Source organism: Poecilia reticulata, chromosome 9 (assembly GCF_904066995.2).
Source record: "Poecilia reticulata chromosome 9, P_reticulata-male-v2, whole genome shotgun sequence".
Taxonomy (NCBI): Eukaryota; Metazoa; Chordata; class Actinopteri; order Cyprinodontiformes; family Poeciliidae; genus Poecilia; species Poecilia reticulata.
Window position 1 is genome coordinate 11991298 of NC_088838.1, and position 18888 is coordinate 12010185.

Below are 18888 nucleotides of genomic sequence, written 5' to 3' on the forward strand. Positions count from 1 at the left end.
ATATTATGCAACATTTTTGAATAAATGCCACAGTATTTTCTTGAAAGGCTTCATACCTCACCAGCCCAAGCCTACAGAAAAGCCAATAAGAGGACACGGGCACACGGGTTATAAAAAACATAACATCATTAACTGATTGTGGCAGAAACCGGTCACAGATCGGCTCCCGAGTTTGACTTTCCCCGACTGCTAAAAGCCGGGCCATTACAAGGCATTCACAACAATCATGTGGGCATTTGGCAAAAAGAGATTGAGTAGCTGCAATCCCATTAGTGACACCTGGAGCAAGAAGCAGCCCTTCCACCTCCTTTATCTCCCTCGCTGTCATGTGCTAACATGGGTGTGTGCTCAACTGGGTGCCAGTGTTTGCTCCACTACTCATCTGGCCTGGTGATTACTTTAATCTCAAAGGGAGGGAAAGAGGAGGAGGAGGGTGAGGCTCTGATGCAGCAGGAGCCTCTGTGTTTGGTCCAGCCAACCTCTCACCACCCCCTGGGGTATACACATGGCCTGTGGAACCAGCACGATCAATCCCACTACCCCCCTTCTACAAACACAAGCACGCACACAGGGACGTGTGCCTGGGGTCTGGAGTTTGACGGGGTGGTGGAGGGGGTAGCATAAATCCAGGATTGATCTAAATCCGCACCCAGAGATATATTGTTTAAATTGGATTTTGTCCCCATTCTCTCTTGTCCACTCATGTCTGAGCTGCGACCCCTCCTCTTCACTCTCTCCCCGACATGAAGCAGCGCTGATAAACCGTGTTGTACATGTGGAGCGTCTGCGTTCAGCTGATCAACAACATCCACTCGCTGCTTCTCAAAGCTTCACCAGATGCTTGTTGATCCTAAGTAAGAGTGTTGGCGAGGGATGCTTGCTTGTGTAAAGGTATGCCGAAGCTAGGGCTGCAAAAATAATTAAGCAAACTTGAAAATGTAATATCACTGTTGACAAAATCAATTGATATGAACTTTTGGAACATATTTTTCTCACTTTTTCCCGTCTTCACATTGCCCCCCCACCACTGTCCTTGAGCTTTAGTCGCTGAGTCACTAAGAGCTACACCATAAAAGACTGACAATCCGTCCAACGTGACACATTTTTTAAAAGTTTTAAGCTAATTTTCTAATATTTTTTATCATGTCTCAGTATTTATAAAATGAGACAAATATTGCTGACGATTAAACAAACATGGACATTGCGATTTGGTCTGTCAATTTTGCTCGGTGATAAATTGTCCCAGAAGTTGTCGCAATAAACAATAATATTGTTGCTTTGAGACCTTTTTCAACTAATATAATAGTAATGGCATAATAACACAAGAACGCGTTCTCAAAGATCAATAAACTTTAAATTATAGCGAATTTAAAGTTGGATATTTAAACTGGAGGACATTTTAAATATCCAAACTAAATACACTTAACAACAGAAACTACAAATAATAAATTATGTCTCTGTAAATAAAACTGCTGCTGTGTGAGATCCAGGTATGGAGGCCTTAGTTCTCGAAGCGGTTGTCATGGGTTCAAGTCCCGGCCCGATGACCTTTGCCGCATGTCTTCCTCCTCTCTTCTAGCCCATTTTCCCATATAATCATTTTAAAATTAAGGCCACTAGAGCAAATAAATAAATACAAAATTTTCTAGCTGGGAACAAAACACCAGACTCAAGACTTTTGTCATACAATTATTGGCAGAAAAAGAGAGAAAAGAGAAAAATGATAACAATCATCCACATGGACATTATTGAGCTTGTTTTAATTTACATGTGATTATTAATTTATTGCTTATTGTGGCAGGCCTAATTGTGATGTAACACAATTATTCAGCTAACCCAAATAAAGTGTACAAGTGCTTGAAAAGGACAAAGCCATCAAGAAAGAAATTCAACATGGAAATGCATTAATAATGAACGCAGCTAATCCATATTTGCATTAGCATACTTACTTAGCAGACAGATGGCTACAGCAGTGGTGACAGCCTGAAGCCACCGTCTCTCCAGTCCCATGGCCGTCCGTCACTCTCCTCCACACATCTTGCAGTCTGAAAAACAAGACCGTGCATCCTTTTTAACCCTTCACCAGAAAGACAGAAAGACTGACAGAGTCCCCGCTGCATGGGGACATCCCTCACACATCCCCCTCCTCAGACACATGTAATCCCTGGAGTTTATGTCTGCACATTATCCAAGCCAAACACCATATTCCAGATGTGCTTTGGTTGATGAATAAGTGTATTCTTTGAAAACATAATCTGATCTTATGTTGGATTTAAGGGAAACTGAGCCAATCCAATGAGAGCTTCTCAAAACAACCAGTAAAACCCGCCTAGACTTTGCATCCTGTGGACGTTTAGGACTTAAGTGTGCTTGTTAGCGACGAGGAAGACCTCTTTAAGGTCAGATTAACCTGTTGCTTGGGTTTGGTCCAGCACATCCACGAGGTCTTGTCTGAGTCTAAATGGGTCAACAGCAGCAGGCGGGAGAAAGGAACAACGGAAGAGGCGGGCGATATGAATTTAAGAGATGTTATCATAATATTTTATGGTAGTACTGTGACAGTAATAAAAGCGACGTAAAGAGATATTTATTACTTATTTTTCAGGCAACTGTATGGTTGTGACTGCATGATAGCAATCACAAATACGTATGCTTGCCAAAAAAACAACATACAATTTATGCTTCTTTCAGACACCAGCCATAAAGAAGTGTAATTTGTATCATTAATCTGCAAACAGAAACTGCAATAATCCATCCATCCATTTTCTATACGCCCTTGTCCCTTGGTGGGGTCGGGAGGTGCTGGTGCCTATTCCCAGCTAACGTTCCGGGCAAGAGGCAGCGTCACCCTGGACAGGTCGCCAGTCTGTCGCAGGGCAACACAGAGACACACAGAGACAAAAAACCATGCACACACACACCTAGGGACAATTTAGACAGACCAAAAACACAGTCATGCAGTCATGTTTTTGGACTGTGGGAGGAAACCGGAGTACTCGGCGAGGACCCACGCATGCACAGGGAGAACATGCAAGCTCCATGCAGGGAGAACGGGGCCGGGAATCGTACCCAGATCCTTCTTGCTGCAAGGCAACAGCTCTACCAACTGCGCCACTGTACAGCCCCACTGCACTAATCATATTTTCTAATTTATTTAAGACACTCATTGCACATCCACAGTGGAGAAAGGACTAAAACTAACAATCCACACAATACGGACAGTTTTGAGAGTTAACCATTAATTGGGATTTATTGTGACAACAATGAATCAAAATTCTCCTGCTAAAAAATTTATCTGAAAAAAAAAAAAAAGATAAATGCCCATTCCTTCTGAACGTTAAGTCTCCCAACTCCAAATGTTACCTTATTGCTAATCCTAATGCTTAAGCAGCAAAAACAGATTTCTGTTGGATGATGAGCTTTACTTAGACTAACATTAAGACAGCACATGACGAACAAACAGCAGAATCATGTAAGATTCATCTAAAGATTAAATGCACAAATGACTCAAATGAGACTTAAAAAAAAAAAATCTGTAGATCTTGATCTCCTAATTAGTCTGACAAACATGACTCCACTTGAAGAAGTGGAAAAGTGGCTCCTCTGCCTACTTCAAATTGGATTAGAGACTCGTTAAAGTCGCTGCCCTCCAAGCATAAAGGAAGCCCTTCCCGCAATTCACTTCATCCAGTACACTTATCATAAGCGCACTGCTTAAAGTTCATTTGAGTAACTTCAGAAGGTGGCTGAGCTTAGAAAAGAGGTGGGACACAAGCTAGGTGATGATGCAGCCGCAGATGGACCGCACAAATGCAAACCAACCCCATGATCCGCTGGAGACATTTAATTGCTTAGGAGCGCTTAAAGCAAACAAACAGCCCAGAATAGCAGAGCTGTAACATGAACTTCACAATATTGTAATGGCTTTCTTGTTTAGAAGAACATCAGAGTCAGTCAGGCATCGCGGTGAAATGCAAAAGCGCAGGGTTCATTTCAACAGCCCTCTGGGATGTTGCAATAAGCACCGCTCTCAATGGATTCAGAAGATAAACAGCAAATCTGTGCAGTCCAAATTGTTTATGTGTCACCTCCAGCAGGCAACAAACTGATGGATGGGATTGCACTTTACGGCATCCTCACTTTTTTTTTTTTTTTTTTTACAGAATGAGATGTACAGCAAAATCCCATCATAGTGTGTTTCTCCAATTTAAGCTTACATCTGGACCTCAAATATCATTTGGCGATCTCAAATCAGCTTTGCCTTTGCTCCAGTAAACTGAAATGTGCTTCAGCACCAGGATGTACTATGTGACAGTCTTGTGCAGACAGACAAGGAAAGACAGGAATGGGGGCGGAGGGGGTTTCTGTCTGCAGGTGCGGTATTAGACAGAGACAAGCAGGTTATTTCCTCATGCAGCAGAGCAGAGCCATTTAATTGGCATGTGCACTCTGAGGGCCTCTGAAGGAGGATAGATATTAAATTCAGAGTGAATGCATAAAATGATGAAGTAACACACACAGCGCCTTGAAGAAGTATTCAGGGCCCAACTGTAAAGTAAGAAGGCAACATATATATTGTTTATTTGATAAAAAAACAACAACCTGGAAACTGAGTTTTGTATTTAGCTCCCCTGCATCGATATTTTGTAGAAATTCCCCTTTCAAAGCAATTACAGCTTTGCATGACGAGGATACTGAGATTTTTGCCATTCTTCAAGCAAAATACTTAAAGTTCAGTCGGACTGGATGGAAACTGTCAAATTCTCAACTGGATCTAGGTCTGGACTTTGACTGGGTAATACTAGAACCTAAATACGTTTTGATCTTAATCATTGCAGCTCTGGCTGAGTTTATAGTGTTGTTGTCCTGGTGGGAGGTGAAGTTGCTTCCCACTTTTGGAGTTTCTAAAAGGTTTTTCTTCTACTTTTCCCCTCTATTTAGCTCCACCCGACTTCCCATGAATTCTGACTACATTCCCAGCCCCTGTTGAAGAAACACATTCCCAAAGCATGATGTTGCGCTTGGTAAAACCAGTCTCTTGTTCTGCGCTACAGAAGGTCTGGACTCTTAGTTATTGAGAAATGACTGCTTGCTAGAGGAATGGACTGTGTTGAGGTTTTAAATTTTACACTTTTGCTAACGTTTGCCCGTGATGTATGTAACACACCAGTTCGATGCTATGAAGCTTACCCGAAATTGTCTGCACTACAACCGCCCTCCACTGCCGATGCGAACGAGGCAGCTGTTAAAGTTTATTCAATATTTGATAGCATGGCCAACAAGGACTGAACAGTTTTATTCACTTGCTCCTCTGCCATTGCTAAAACTACAGGCAGACTAAAACAGTGCAGAAAATTGATGTCATCTTTCACAACTTCTCCATCTGTTCAACCTGGCTGGCCCGGTTGAAATTCTAGAAACTTGAATCGAGCGGAATTGCGGAGAAAGGCAATGGTCGTGCTAATGACGTTGCCACCACCAGGCAATATGAATATTTTTGCACAAAAAAAAACAAAAAAACTGTAAATGTTAAACACCTCAGCAGCAGATATTTCAAACCAATGCATGCATGTTGACAACATGTAATGGTGCTGCGTTCCACTGGATTTCACTGACACAAATTGCTTTGGATCTCGGCATGACTTAGCCTTCTGGACGGTACATTTGTAACACCCAGTCTAATCCTGGCCTCCTGTTTCGAGTGTTAATAGTTTAATTGAATTAGAGATCAAACTGTTGAGACACATCAAGGACATGCTTTCATGTAGCGGTGCAGTGATCAATCCCTGCTATATCAAGTCACAAAGGTCTGCCCACGGAGACAGGGGGTCCAGACTTTATTCTAGTGGAGACCGCATGGATTGTTTACCAGCTGGGCAGCTTTGATACGATGTTCAGGCGCGGATGACACGTGACACTTGAACTGACTGGTCTTAACACACTTTCCTTGCTGAAATGCAGCAAGAACCAGGTCGATAAACATTTGCAGATGTGTAGATAGATAAATGCTCTGTCCTTGGATATGCAGGTGTTTTACATTAAATGTTGGGAGTCTCCCAAAAACAAGAGCTCTATATTTCCATAATATATCGGTTTCTGTATTGTCAGAGATGTTTTAAGAACTATGAACTTCACACAGCCAGCTGGACTTGCAAGTTTGCAAGATATTTAAAGCTCAGCTCTCCCTTTTGGACATGGAAAAAAAACATCCATGTCTCTTCTAACCCTCTACAATTGAAACACAGAATGAAGAATTTACGTCTTTATTACGTTGTTTCCTACTCTTAATATCTGACCAATAAACTGGCTGTTTGACCTTATGTGTGTGAGAGAGTATGTCTTATCCCTCAATACCTAAGCAGGCCCATCAGTGATGCTAGTGACAGATACAGGCCTGATAAGCAGTAGTATTACTCTCTTAGTAATCCTTCCTAATCCTGACAGGCCGTGGCCTTTGTACAAACCTGTGTCGTGCCGCAACTACAAGTGTTACTCGAGCAGAAACTCTGACCGGCCAACCAAAGATTTGTAACTGGCAAAAACACTGTTATTAACACAGCGACTGGTCCCTAAACTCTGGAACCAGTCGGCAGACTGGAGCAGTCAGTCAATGCATGGATTTTGTTCCTGGCAACACAACCTACTTTGGAAAATCCATTGATGTTTATTTGAACAAAATGGGAAATAAGCTGAGTAGACAGTGAGCATGGGAGGGGAGTCCCCACATGCCAGGGAAAACCCACTGTATATGGATTACCGGTGATCACCAATACGCTAACATGTGGCACTACAAGGTTTAGCAATAATTACTATCGCGTGGCGATGGCTGAGTGTTTTCAAATTCCTCACTTGCAGTCAGTCTCTCTCTCTTGCATTCAGGGTTTCCTGCGCACCTTCTGCAGGGACTGAACAATTCCTCACATTACACCAATAAATTACCCATGTGCTTCATGCCTGAACAGACTGATTGAATTTTTTTTTTCTCTCTCCTGAGATGAACTACATTCACATTCGGTAGCTGAGATGCAGCAAAGCAAAGCAGCTCGCATTGCCCTTTGAGTCCTGAGCTTTTGTCCTTCACCTCCTATAATTCTCAGAAGCAGGTTAGAGCCATAAAACTAAGCAAAGCCCTAAAGACTGAGGTCATGAACTTTAGCACAGAATGCTGACGTATTGCACTGAATTTATTGAACACTGACACAAAGAGACTCATTTCTTTCGCTGTGGACAGCTCTTAATGGCATGATGAAAGGGACATTAATGGACAAGTCAAAACCGATGCTGCAAAGCCACTGGATGGAGTTTCTTAGATAAAACTTTTTAATCAACTAGCTGTGATTGTACCGTAACATAACAAGGACGTTACTGTACCTTATATTTATTTCAATCTGATTACATGATTGCATCATATTGAAATTAACTGGATTTGGATCTATACCAGCATGGACCAGTATGTGATTATTAAGGTATAATGACTTTTAGAAAAATAACTTGGGTGTCATGGTATTCACGCAAACCTTTAAAAAAAAATTGATTCATGCTTTTGTCTAGAATGAAAAAATAAAAGTGATTCCCATCGATTCCAGAAGAATATGGATTATGAGGGATGCAAGACATATTGGTATCAACATCGATATTGGCCCATGTTTGTCATTTCTTAACACATCGGGACGATAAGTAAAACTTGGACAATATCAACCAACAATGTTTAAAACAAGAGCTTTTTAGAACCTCGGTATACTTCAATGCCAGTAACCGACCCATTTCTAGACGTTTACAACTGGATAGGAACTGGATCCATTTGTCTTGAAAAGAATAAAGGACGACATTTGTTGTAATTTAGAGCTAGAGAAATTAATTGACTGTAGGTACTCTCTTACTGGATCAAGCATGAATGCATTTCTTCATTTATTTCTATGTGTGCTGCCTTATTCAGCTCATAAATAAGACATCTCTAAGAACAACGCGTCAGTCTGTCCACAGCTGAACCTCTGGTCATGTAATCTTCATATTTAAACAATGCAAGATAAAGGATTAACTATTGAGGCTTTCTAGACGACAAGCATTAAGAAACATCGCTGTGCAAAGCAACACCTGAGCTCCTCACGTGCACAGGATTTAAGCACCTGGAGGGCTCGGATGATACCAACACTTTAACACCGATTCCAAATTAAAAACAGGTTCTTGCTGTTTTGTGTAAATAATTCCAAGGGCTTTTCCAAACCCGTGAACTACAACTGCTATAAACAGTAACGATAAGATGTTTTTTCACAGGGGGTTCAGTTTTAGAAAGCTTACTACGAAATTGTCAAAAACAAAGTCTTTTGCGACCAAGCTGATTTATAAGCGCAAATGCTTATTGATTTGAATCTTATTAAGATGGGTTTGAAAATACGTATCCATAACGAGGCAACAGACCTCCGCAGGGATGCATATTTCTCAATAAAGTGATCAGCAGGACAACAGTGCAAAGAACAGCTGCAGTCCTTTGTGTAAAACTGTTACAACTAGCTTTTGTCCAATACACTGATGCACCCGCATCAGAGGCAGCAGGCTGATAAACTGGTGCGCTCAACACAAATACCAAGCCACCCAGATCTTCAGCTAAACAAAACAGGTGCATCTTTTGTGTTACTCTGGGACTCTAATGCCACATGAGAAGACGGGCTTTTAAAACAGTTTGCACATATATATGTACTGCTGTCAGTTTTTCCTTGTTTTAATCCAGAGAGCTGAGCTGCTGGTTTAAAGGGGCAATGCAGACAGTTAAACCTCTTTAGAATGGTTTATCATGTAAAAAAGACCCGCTCACAGATTACAAGTAGTGCATGCAGATACCCAAAACAACAACACATTTAAAATAAGGGCATAAGATCGTGAGCATGGCTGTAACTGGGGACATTTAAGCTGTGGAAAAGCCACAGTAGGATTAAGTGTGTGTAGAAATTAGCATGCAACAAACAAAAGATCAGGGAAGTGCGCATGATTTAAATGACTAAACAAAAGATGCTTCCAGTCTAAAGGTTTAAATTACTGGCGGATGTCTTAGCTTCACCTGCACCTTACCTTTCATGAGGCACTTTACACTTGAGCTGAAAGTACAGTCTCTCAATCCATGGCTGATCTTCTTTAAGACTTCTTGCAGACCAGTTTAAGTGTCCATTCCTTTATCGCCACGGATATTTGTGGTTAGAAACAAGCTTAAATCAAGAGGAACTGGGCGCAGGTAGACACATTTTTAACCTTTCAGTCCCAGAAAAATGAAAACCATTTTAATCCCGCCTCTCCATGGTGATCGGACGTCCCGCAAACTTCTTTGCGTCTTCAGTTAAAAAAAAACTGATATTAAAAACATTAAAAACATCCTACCTCAGCCCATTTAAGTTAAAAGATAAACTTTCCAAGCAGCTAATTTCATTACAGTATTATCCTGGATCCAAACTTGCTCAAAGTGCTTTTAGCTGTTGAAATGAGAAGAAGCGATTTCCAGTCGGCGTAGACCGCGTTGACCATCCAACAGGCGCAGGACTCCTCGGCAGAGCACGCCGCAGGGTTAGTTAAAGGACTGTCGTGGTTTCTGTCCCCGCGGTGTCCCTCCTCTCATTAGCCTCATCCCTCCTTCTACTACGGTGGCTGTAAACACTTCCGTCAAGTTCCACACCGGTACAGAAAGGGACTTCCCGTTCGAACTTTCAAAATAAAGGTCAGCCCATACACGCACCAGCACAAAAATAAAAACAGATTTCTAGCTAAACTGATTGCAGCTAAGCTTTTAAACATAGCTATATCAGTCATAACTATTAAGTGATTACTACTTTTTGTTATTTTTGTCATTTTCATGACTTGGCATTTTTAGCTACTTTACTAAAGTAAATAAAGAAACTATTTACAGTTTGAGAATTTAAGCTGCTGACCCCATTATCCTTAGCACGATGACCAGTACAGTACCTTAAGAGATGCACCAATCAATCCGTTTTTCCTTGATGGTGATAGGAAGATCAAATAGTTGCAAAAACAACATTTTTTTTTCAAAATAATTAAATGCAAGTAATTGTTGCTTTTTGAGAATTTGCAGTAGACAATGACAATACAACAATATTAGATTATCATAAATTAAAACCTTAACCGTCTGTTTGAGGTGAGATAAAAAGATATAATCTATAACATGTTTGCTTTGTTTTTCCACAGCAGACTATCGTTTCCCTTTTTGTTTTAGCTTAATAACCTGATAGCTGAACGCTTTTGTTCTAGTTAACCTTTCAAACTGAATACTGTTTAAACAACCTAACTTACTTTCATTCTTATGTTAAAAAAATTGTAGTTGACATACAATAATATCTGATTATTGAAATTCTATTGTAAAATGTTCTTTGGTCCTAATGCTCTGGAAAATTGTTATTTATGGGCTCTTTTTTACAGAGGCAAACTGGGGTAAAATTATAGGGTGTTTTCACAGTGAAAATAAATGTGATTTTTTAAAAAAAAATCTGATTTAGTCATTCATTTTGGCCTGCCATTACTTAGCAATGTCTAATTTTCATTTCTGAAATAAGTCAATAGCACATGAAACAAGCTTAAGGTAAAATTTAGAGGATATTCTTTAAATCAAAATTATGTTCCTAATAAGAGCACAAAATACACCTTTTTTTCTGAACGATAGAATGCTTTAATTTTGAAAGAACAAACATTCACTTCCGTTAATGATCCCTCAGTCGCTGTAACTTAGCGAAGCTGGCAATTTAGCGCCTCAAACAAAAGCGTCTTTCGGTGGGAAATACTGGTGACTGTAACAAAAGGAAAACACGCAGCCGTCTGACACTTTCCTAATAAAGTATGGGGGGTGGAGGTGGAGGCAAACATACCCTCCACCCCCAGGGTCCATAAATACTATCAATGAAACATTACACAAGTACCGATAAATTATATTGTCAAAGCTTCCTGTAACTAAGGTTTTCTTTTTTTTAAAAATTACATTTTTTTTATTATTATCGTCTTTACGGTCGTAACAGCATACTTTTCAAAAACCTAAGTTGCTAAAGTAAGTACATTTTCAATTAAATGTATATTTCTGATACATATCTAACTTGTCCACAGTCAATTTTGAGCAAACTGTTAGCTCTGAATTTGAACCGGTGAACCTAGCAAGACGTATTCGGCCTCTATTCTCAAATACACGTAAATGCAAAAAGGTTGGATTATGACTCGTCTTGTATTTCATTCTATTTTTACATCTTAGCTAAATGCTATGGCTAATCTCGCACTTTAGTTTCAAACATAGTTCTATAATTTTGTTTTCTGTGACCCAAAGCAATGCATTCACAAACGTTTTCCATGATCTTACCTTAAAATCACTTCTGCAGCTCTGCCATGACAAGATGGTAAAGTTAGTCATTGAAATATGAATAGACGCACATTGGGGCGTCGTTTACGTTACATTTAAAATTGGCCAATCAGGAGCCGGAAATAGCACCACAAGGTGGTGGTAATTTGCCACAAACCAACCCCCCCCCGCCCCCCCCCACCCCGAACGACACGATAATAACGTTAATAACATAATAATGTTAATATTATAATTATAATACTATTATTATTATTATAACAATTGTTATATTACGTTATAGCAACGTTATTGTAGTAATAATGTTAACATTATTATAACGTTATGTTTATAATTATGTTTTTAATAATTATAAACATAACATTATTAATAATTACTATAATCATAATTATTGTTATTACTACTACTAATGTGTGTTTGTGGCATATTACAGCCACTTAGTGTTATTACTTACAGGTAGTAAGAAATTACAGAAATAGGCAATAAAAAGACAAAGTGAGAAACACACAGTCTATAAATAAATATATTAAACAAAAAAAATGGCTCAGATTTTGTATGACTGGTAATAATAGGTAAGCCTACTGTAATATATCTGCAACATATACAGCTGCATTAAAAATGCAGTAGAGTGCAGATGATTTCTTAGGCAACATGGTTATTGCTTAAGAAACGCAGTAGTCAATGAAAACAAAAAGACAGTTTTTTCCAACAGTCTTTCTGTTGGAAAAAAGTTCCTGATCTGATTTACAGAGAACAATCCGATCTGACTAATGCCAGGTACAGTGCGGTTGGTAACTGATCGAGGGGCAGCAATTAAAACAGGGAAGCATCCTTGAATTATCCGTTTGGAGAGCAGCAGGTAGCCTCGCGTCTGACGATCCGGATTACAGAAGGCCAACCTTTACCAGCAACATCTTTGCATGATTTTGATGTCCTGCTGTGCAAAATGGGGTCGGCCTTTCATCAGGTTGCTTCAAAATCACGGATATTTATAGGTTGATAGCCGAGATCAGAAAGGGGGAAGGCTTGTAATTGCTTTAGTAGTGCCCCGTTTGATAATGCTGACTCAGAGGGACCAGGTGCACCATATGGAGATCAAAGGATCGGAATTAATCACATGAAATCCTCCAAGAAAAAAAAAAAAACAAATCTGGAAAGTAGTCAGGCTTTAGCTGATAAACAGTAAGGATCATAGTGCGGGAAACTATTTTCTTGATCTTATGTACACAGAAGTAAATTACAGGCCAAACTGTTGCACTGGGGATAACATGATTGATCACTTCTACTTCTAAAAGCTGGAAATTTGACACTCAAAGTTTGAGAATAATGATTTTATTTGACAGTTAATTATTATTTACTATAATGATAAACCACTTGAATAACAAAAAAGGCATTAAGTGAATGAATTGTTGAAAGATCATTTTCATAATTTATTAAAATAAACACATTCGCAAACTAACTAGAAATTGAAATCTACACAAAGAACACTGATTTCCAAAAAAACGATTAAGCTATAAGCTGTTAGCCATTTTAAATTCAGTACAAGCGATACATGAGTGTATGCGAGCGAAGTAAGACTGCCGCTGAGGTTTTAGTGTGCTTCAGTCGTCAAAGTCTGGGATGTCATCATAGGAGTACCCAGGATAGCCCTTTGATGCATAGTAAGCTATCCGTAAGTGGTAAATACCAGGCAGGAAAACGATGATGCCGATGATCAGCACGGGCACCGTTCGGTCGGAGTTCTGAAACATGCAGCAATGTTTTATTAAGCAATATTAACATAACACAGCACACAAACATAAGATCAAAAAAAGGTCTTCGTTTAGAAAGAACTCACAGTAACTCCAAAGTATCCGGCCAAAAGAAGAGCACCGATGATGATTAAAATAGAGCCGATTAGAAAGAGCACCGAGGCGAGGGCGATCGCTTTGTATGGGACCGTGGGTGGGCTCCGTTTGAACTGCAGAGGGAGATAAATTAGCAATCAAAATCTTTTCTGAAACACAAAAGTTGCCCAAGTTTCAGAGACCATGAGATAGTTATTGCCTAAAATATGAACTAGCTTAAAAGGCAATAGCAGCAGCTGCACAAAGTCTAGAAAGTTTTTCAAGGTTTTAACTCTGTTGAGGCCATGTGTTTGCTAACATTATGACAATAACCAAACTAACAGAGTTTTAGAGAATTAGTCTCACAAAATACTAATATCATGGGTTATTACCAAATTGAGGCTCCATGCACTGCTCTGACAGATTTGACATTCAACCCAAGCAGAACAACACACATATGAATAAGACATTTTAAAACTAACTCATGTCATTTGAACTAAAGAAGGGGTTTTGGTGAGTTTGGACATTTCTGCACAAGACTGTGTTTTTTATGTATATGTTTTTGTGGGTTGTTATTTACTGGATTGATGTCAACGTGTCAAACAGACTTACCAATCTTCCAGCTACTGAATAAGCTATAACCATCATTCCAGCAAAAATGAACGTTTTTGAAAAAGGCAGTGTCCTCTTCAAAGGGTTTTAAAATCACCATCTAACATCTGAGGTCGTGTGAGTTGACACTGTGTGCTGTAAATCTCAAACATCCATCCATCATCTACTTGCTTATCGTTGTAGGGTCACAGGCAGAAAATGACTGCTGGAAATCAAGTTTTTTGTTATTTTATTTATACCCTTAATGAATAAAGAGTTGAAATCAGATATTTATTTCAGAAAAGGGACCCAAGTAGCCATATAAATAAAAACTATATTTAATAATACACAATCATAAACAATAAAACAGAATGACATTAAAAAAAAAATCAAACACAGTGACCTCTTGAGAAAAACAACTGCATTTATCCTTCAGTTCCTTTTTTAATGTTACTCTTTAAATCATTAATGGAGTATTTAGTTCATTATTAATATTTAACTTGACGTAAACAATGGTGCTTTTTTTCCATTTTATGCATGGGAACGCAGATGTGCTTTTATATTGTGTCAACATAGTGAAACATGTGCACTACTGGATAATATCGTTAAAGACTGCAAGTGATTTTTTTTTTTCCTTTTTGCCTCAGTACTGGTTTGTTCCAGATTTGCTCTTTTATATCTAAGTCATTAGGCTATGTTGATTGAATAAAGCAATTTAAAAGGCAGACATTCAACTTTAATGACTGAGGAGGACTGATCAGCAGCATTAAAGTGGCAAATCTGACCTAGTCACTTCTTACCTGTAAATCAATGTAGCCGTCATCATCTGTGGCTAACCTGGAGTACCTAACTTTGCTGTTAGGAGTATTGTTGGATACAATATTACGAGCTGGCATTTTCATCCGCTTTTCGGGAGCTTGCCACAGTTTACTCTCGGCGTTCTTGAGGCAAACAAGCTACAATAAAATTAACAGAGCGGCAAACATGTCTTTTTTATGTTTACCTCAGAAGCTATAATAGTTAAAGCAAAGTAAAATTTAATATTCTACAGTTAAGACAGAGTGACTAAAAATTTCTACAGCGCCTTCTGTAGCAATGTCGAGGTGTTGTTTAGAACATGGGTCTTCCGTGTCAACGGCTTACAGATCTGCGGCTATGCGCACGCGCAGCCTAAACGTCATCGTTACGTAGTGAAAACGTTTGGTATTTTACGTTTATAGTTTAAATTCACGAATAAGTGCAACTTTTTGTCACTCTTTTCAGAAAGTGAAACCTTTTTTTATTCAGAAAGTGAAACTTATATATTAAATAGATTCATTACACATATTTTATTTTCTAACAGGACTCGGTCCCTGACGTCACTGCCGCAGGTACCAAAGGCTGGTTCAGTGACCACTTGCATTTTCCACTTTCCCCCACAAGAGGGCGCAGTAAAATCTCAATTAAGCGAGCAGGTCCGAACAGAATGACACTGCAGTGTCAGGATTCACTTTGTTATGTGGATGTTCAATACTCGAGCCATTCTCTCTCTCAGGACAGCTTTGTAATCACTCTGTGTCCCCAGATGATAGAGTTTCTGTTTTCTCTGCAGATTTTTGACGCATTTCTGTGAAACAGAAGCTGAAACTCATACTCTGAGATCGGTTTTTCAGCCTCAGAGGAGCTTTTCAAAATCACATAAATCATATTGCAAGCTGACAGGAAAAAAATGCAACTGAAAATAAGTGCTTGTTTATTTTTCACTTGATAAAAATTATGTAACTTTATTTTTTGAAGTATTAAGCAGATGACAGGATCAGATTTCCTTTAAAAAAATTTAAAATGGTTTCCCATTCATCACATTATACCAAATATCTTTGCAATTTGACCAGTTAATTATTAATATTATTCTAAAAATAAATAAATAAATAAATAAATAAATAAATAAATAAATAAATAAATAAATAAATTCTCCCAGGCCTCTTAAAAGTTGCTGTTTAAGTGTTTGCATCAACAAAGGCGAATAGCTTCATCTCATTAGTCATGCAGATGAAATAAATAACACAGCTAAAGACTGCAGCTGCAGACCATGGCCCTGAAATAAATAATTAAAGGAGATACTTATTTAGATAAACACAACCTCTGTTTTAGGCAGAATGAGTCAAGAGTGGTCATACATGTAGATGCTGACCTTGGCTATGAGTTGCATAGTTAAAGTTTACAGGCATGTTGATGGTCTCAGGAGGAAGACAAGCCCTAAAACAATTCATCTGCACTTGGTATTTCTACTTAGAAGTTGTTTATTACGATGCCCTCTAGGCTCACTCAGATTGCTCAGGATTTTAGGTGTATTTGCAGAAGGAACTGCTTTTGTTTATTTCTTTAGAGTGAATATCTGCACAGTTTGCTTTCCTGTGTTTTCCTCTATTCATTTTCTCATCAGTTGTGACAAGTTTCCTTGTCACTGCTGAATAAAGGCATCTCCACAGCATGATGCTGTCACCAAAGTATGTCATCACCAGAATGGCGTCTTTAGGTGGATGTGCAGAGTTTTCCGTCATACTTAGTGTTTTGAAAACAGACTAAAAAGTAAAATTCTTGATTCATCAGATAAAAGTATCTCCTTTGTGCTTCCTAAGGGGTCCGAATGAACATCCACCACATACTTTTTGGATTTTTATTTGTGAACAAAGCAACAACTTTGTAGAAGTAAATGGTGTTGTTCCGTCATAACAGATCACAATGAAATATAATGTAATTTGTGGTTCCGATGTGACTAAATACAAACGAGTTTACGGAATATTCATACTTTTTGCAAGACTCTGTCTTTTTAACTAGACAGCCATTCAGTTTTGCATTGGATCAATACAGTCATATACAATTCATTAATGTCTCTTTAAATAATTAATAGTGCAGACATGTTGCATGTGCACACTTCTGTCAGCACTGTTGACAACAGAGGTGAGATGTGACCTTTGCTTTATTAATCATGCCAGTCTAATGCTCTGTGACTGTGCATCGGCTCTGATCGCCAGCGAACATCAAGGCTGTGTCGCTGGTGCATCCTCCTTTGTACGCTAAATAACCCTCCTCTTATCTGTTCTGGATCCTCTCGCTCTGATGTTCAATACCTGCACTCAAGGTCAATGAATGAGCTGCTCACACACACACACACACCACACACACACACACACACACCACTTCCAACCTCTATCCAAATTTAGAAACATGGCATTTAATTTGTCTGCTCTGTGGCCTTGAAACAATCCGCCAGACAGGGAGAAAAATTGCAATTATTTTACAGTCATGAATTCAAAATGAATGTAGCCAGAATACAGTCAGGGTGATGGATTGATCTGGTTGGAAGTGCCACCCCTGCTGCTTGTTTTCAGACATTACTTCATCTGTCGTCTGGGTGTGTTTTCTGACGTTTGCAGCTGCAAACGTCAGAAACTTGCGTGCTTTACAAGTTCAATCTGATGTCACGTTCATTCTCAGCTTCAGCCACCTCAAATTCCCAAATCACACCGCTGCCAACGGGACATCTGGAGTCCTGATTAATTAATCAGATGATAGGCACTAGTCAGAGGGGAGGTGGTGGTGGTGGGGGGGGGATTGTGTTGTCATGTTGGATAATCCCCGCCACAGGCTGAGTGCTCTGAGCCCTGAGTTAAGAGTGTGTGTGTGTGTGTGCGTGTGTGTGGGGGGGGGAGGGTGCGCGCGCATGTGTGTGTGTGTGTGTGCTCTAATGACTGTGCATCCGCGTGTTCGGAAGACAGCAGCGTTTGCCCTCTTAGAAACCCTGAGCATGATGCTAAAGAACGAAAGAGTGGCATTTAGGCCATAATTAGAGACCTGTTCGTTCTGGAGTTAATTATGTCGCTCACCATTAAACCATCTGCAGATTGAACCATGCCCGGAGTCTGCTAAAAGCCCCAAAAGCGTTATTACGCCGTGTGAACATCAGGCAGTGTGCCTGGAGCTCATCCTCTTCAGGCTCGGATCCAACAGGTTGCAGAGGCGATCTAATGTGCATATATAGGTGCAGCTGAGCAACAGGATTTTCAAATTTTACAACATACTTTATGAAATACTGCTCCCTGTCAATCTCTTTTTATGTTGTGATTTTTTTTCCCCTTTAATGCTCTCAGTGGGAAAGAGATTACCTTGCAATACAAGATCTTTATCCTCTGCAGAAAATGGAGCAACATTTTGGGCAAAGATTTATTGCATGCATCGTTACTCTGGTTGACTTCTCTGCTGGCAACAGCGTAATGTTTGGGGACTGGCATTAAAATCTGAATTTGATGTTTCTAACAGCACGTAAAATAGCAATGAATTTGATTTTCACACTTTACACAGATCGTCGGCGTGAATACTGATTCTAGGCTTTCGGTGAGCTATCTGAACTCTGCTTTTTTTCCAGGTGAAATCATTATACAACAAACAACTTCAATGAACTTTGCAAAGAAGATCTGGGTTCACAAGTCTGGATTCTTTCTGATCCAAACAAGGTGAATATTACACATACCTGTTCAAACATATACCCACAGTAAGCCTGAATGCCTCTTTTTGTAATCCTGGCTGGATATTTTCTTAATTTGTGTGAATGTGAGACGATTCTAGAGGCGCAGTGGTTGTCTGCTTTATCTAAAACTACTTTGACCAGGTCATTTGGACAATTGTCTTGTTTGAACACCTGACTGTGCCCAAATTTAAATCCAGCAGTTCATCAGAGGTGAAATTGAAGAAGTTCCTCATTGCTCAACAAGCAGTTCTCTTATACAGCTGCCAGTAAAACAGACCCTAGCCATGACGCTGCTACTACCATGCTTGACAGCAGATACAGGGTTCTCAGTTTGGAAACCTCATACTGGCTTCTCCAGTCATTTTTTTTTCTATTCTGACCAAGCAGCTCTCTGTCTTTGTCTCATCTGACTGCAAATGTTTTCTCCAGAAAGCTTTTGGCTTGTCCTTAAGAAACTGTAAATGTCACCCAGATTTGATTTTGGGGCAATAACTTCTTGGTTGACATTTCCTCAGCCCTTGCTGATGCCAAACTCATTTTTCTGTGGACAGCGACACTTGTCAACTCCACTCAACTCAACGTTACCTACGAAGAAAAATAAAAACGTATGACGATGAAAGGGCAGT

At 39.5% G+C, this 18888-nt stretch overlaps 2 protein-coding genes across 3 annotated transcripts in view; both read right to left on the reverse strand.

Annotated features, from left to right (window-relative positions):
* The window catches only part of igsf9b (immunoglobulin superfamily, member 9b), a 32288-nt gene extending 22579 nt beyond the window's left edge, over positions 1-9709 (reverse strand). The window contains exons 1-2 of one of the 2 annotated variants that reach the window (XM_008419111.3): positions 9067-9709; positions 1950-2045 (exon numbers count right to left, since the gene is read on the reverse strand). In XM_008419111.3, the coding sequence (XP_008417333.1) occupies positions 1950-2010 (61 nt within the window). In that variant the 5' untranslated portion in view covers positions 2011-2045; positions 9067-9709. The remainder of the gene's footprint in view (positions 1-1949; positions 2046-9066) is intronic. The other variant, XM_008419110.3, reaches the window with a different exon arrangement.
* A 3035-nt stretch (positions 9710-12744) lies between these two features.
* Positions 12745-14909, reverse strand: tmem230b (transmembrane protein 230b). Its single transcript, XM_008419109.3, has 3 exons — positions 14556-14909; positions 13176-13298; positions 12745-13080 (listed from the first exon to the last, which is right to left on the reverse strand). The coding sequence occupies exons 1-3, from the start codon at positions 14655-14657 to the stop codon at positions 12940-12942; spliced, it is 366 nt and encodes a 121-aa protein (XP_008417331.1). The 5' UTR covers positions 14658-14909; the 3' UTR covers positions 12745-12939.
* Between the last annotated feature and the right edge of the window lie 3979 nt (positions 14910-18888).

Excerpts from the sequence above, each read along its gene's own strand:
- tmem230b (XM_008419109.3), bottom strand. The coding sequence starts at position 14,657 with ATGAAAATGCCAGCTCGTAATATTGTATCCAACAATACTCCTAACAGC. Across the intron at positions 13,299-14,555 it reads ACGGCTACATTGATTTACAG|TTCAAACGGAGCCCACCCAC; the intron begins GTAAGAAGTGAC and ends CTCCCTCTGCAG. Across the intron at positions 13,081-13,175 it reads CCGGATACTTTGGAGTTACT|AACTCCGACCGAACGGTGCC; the intron begins GTGAGTTCTTTC and ends TGCATGTTTCAG.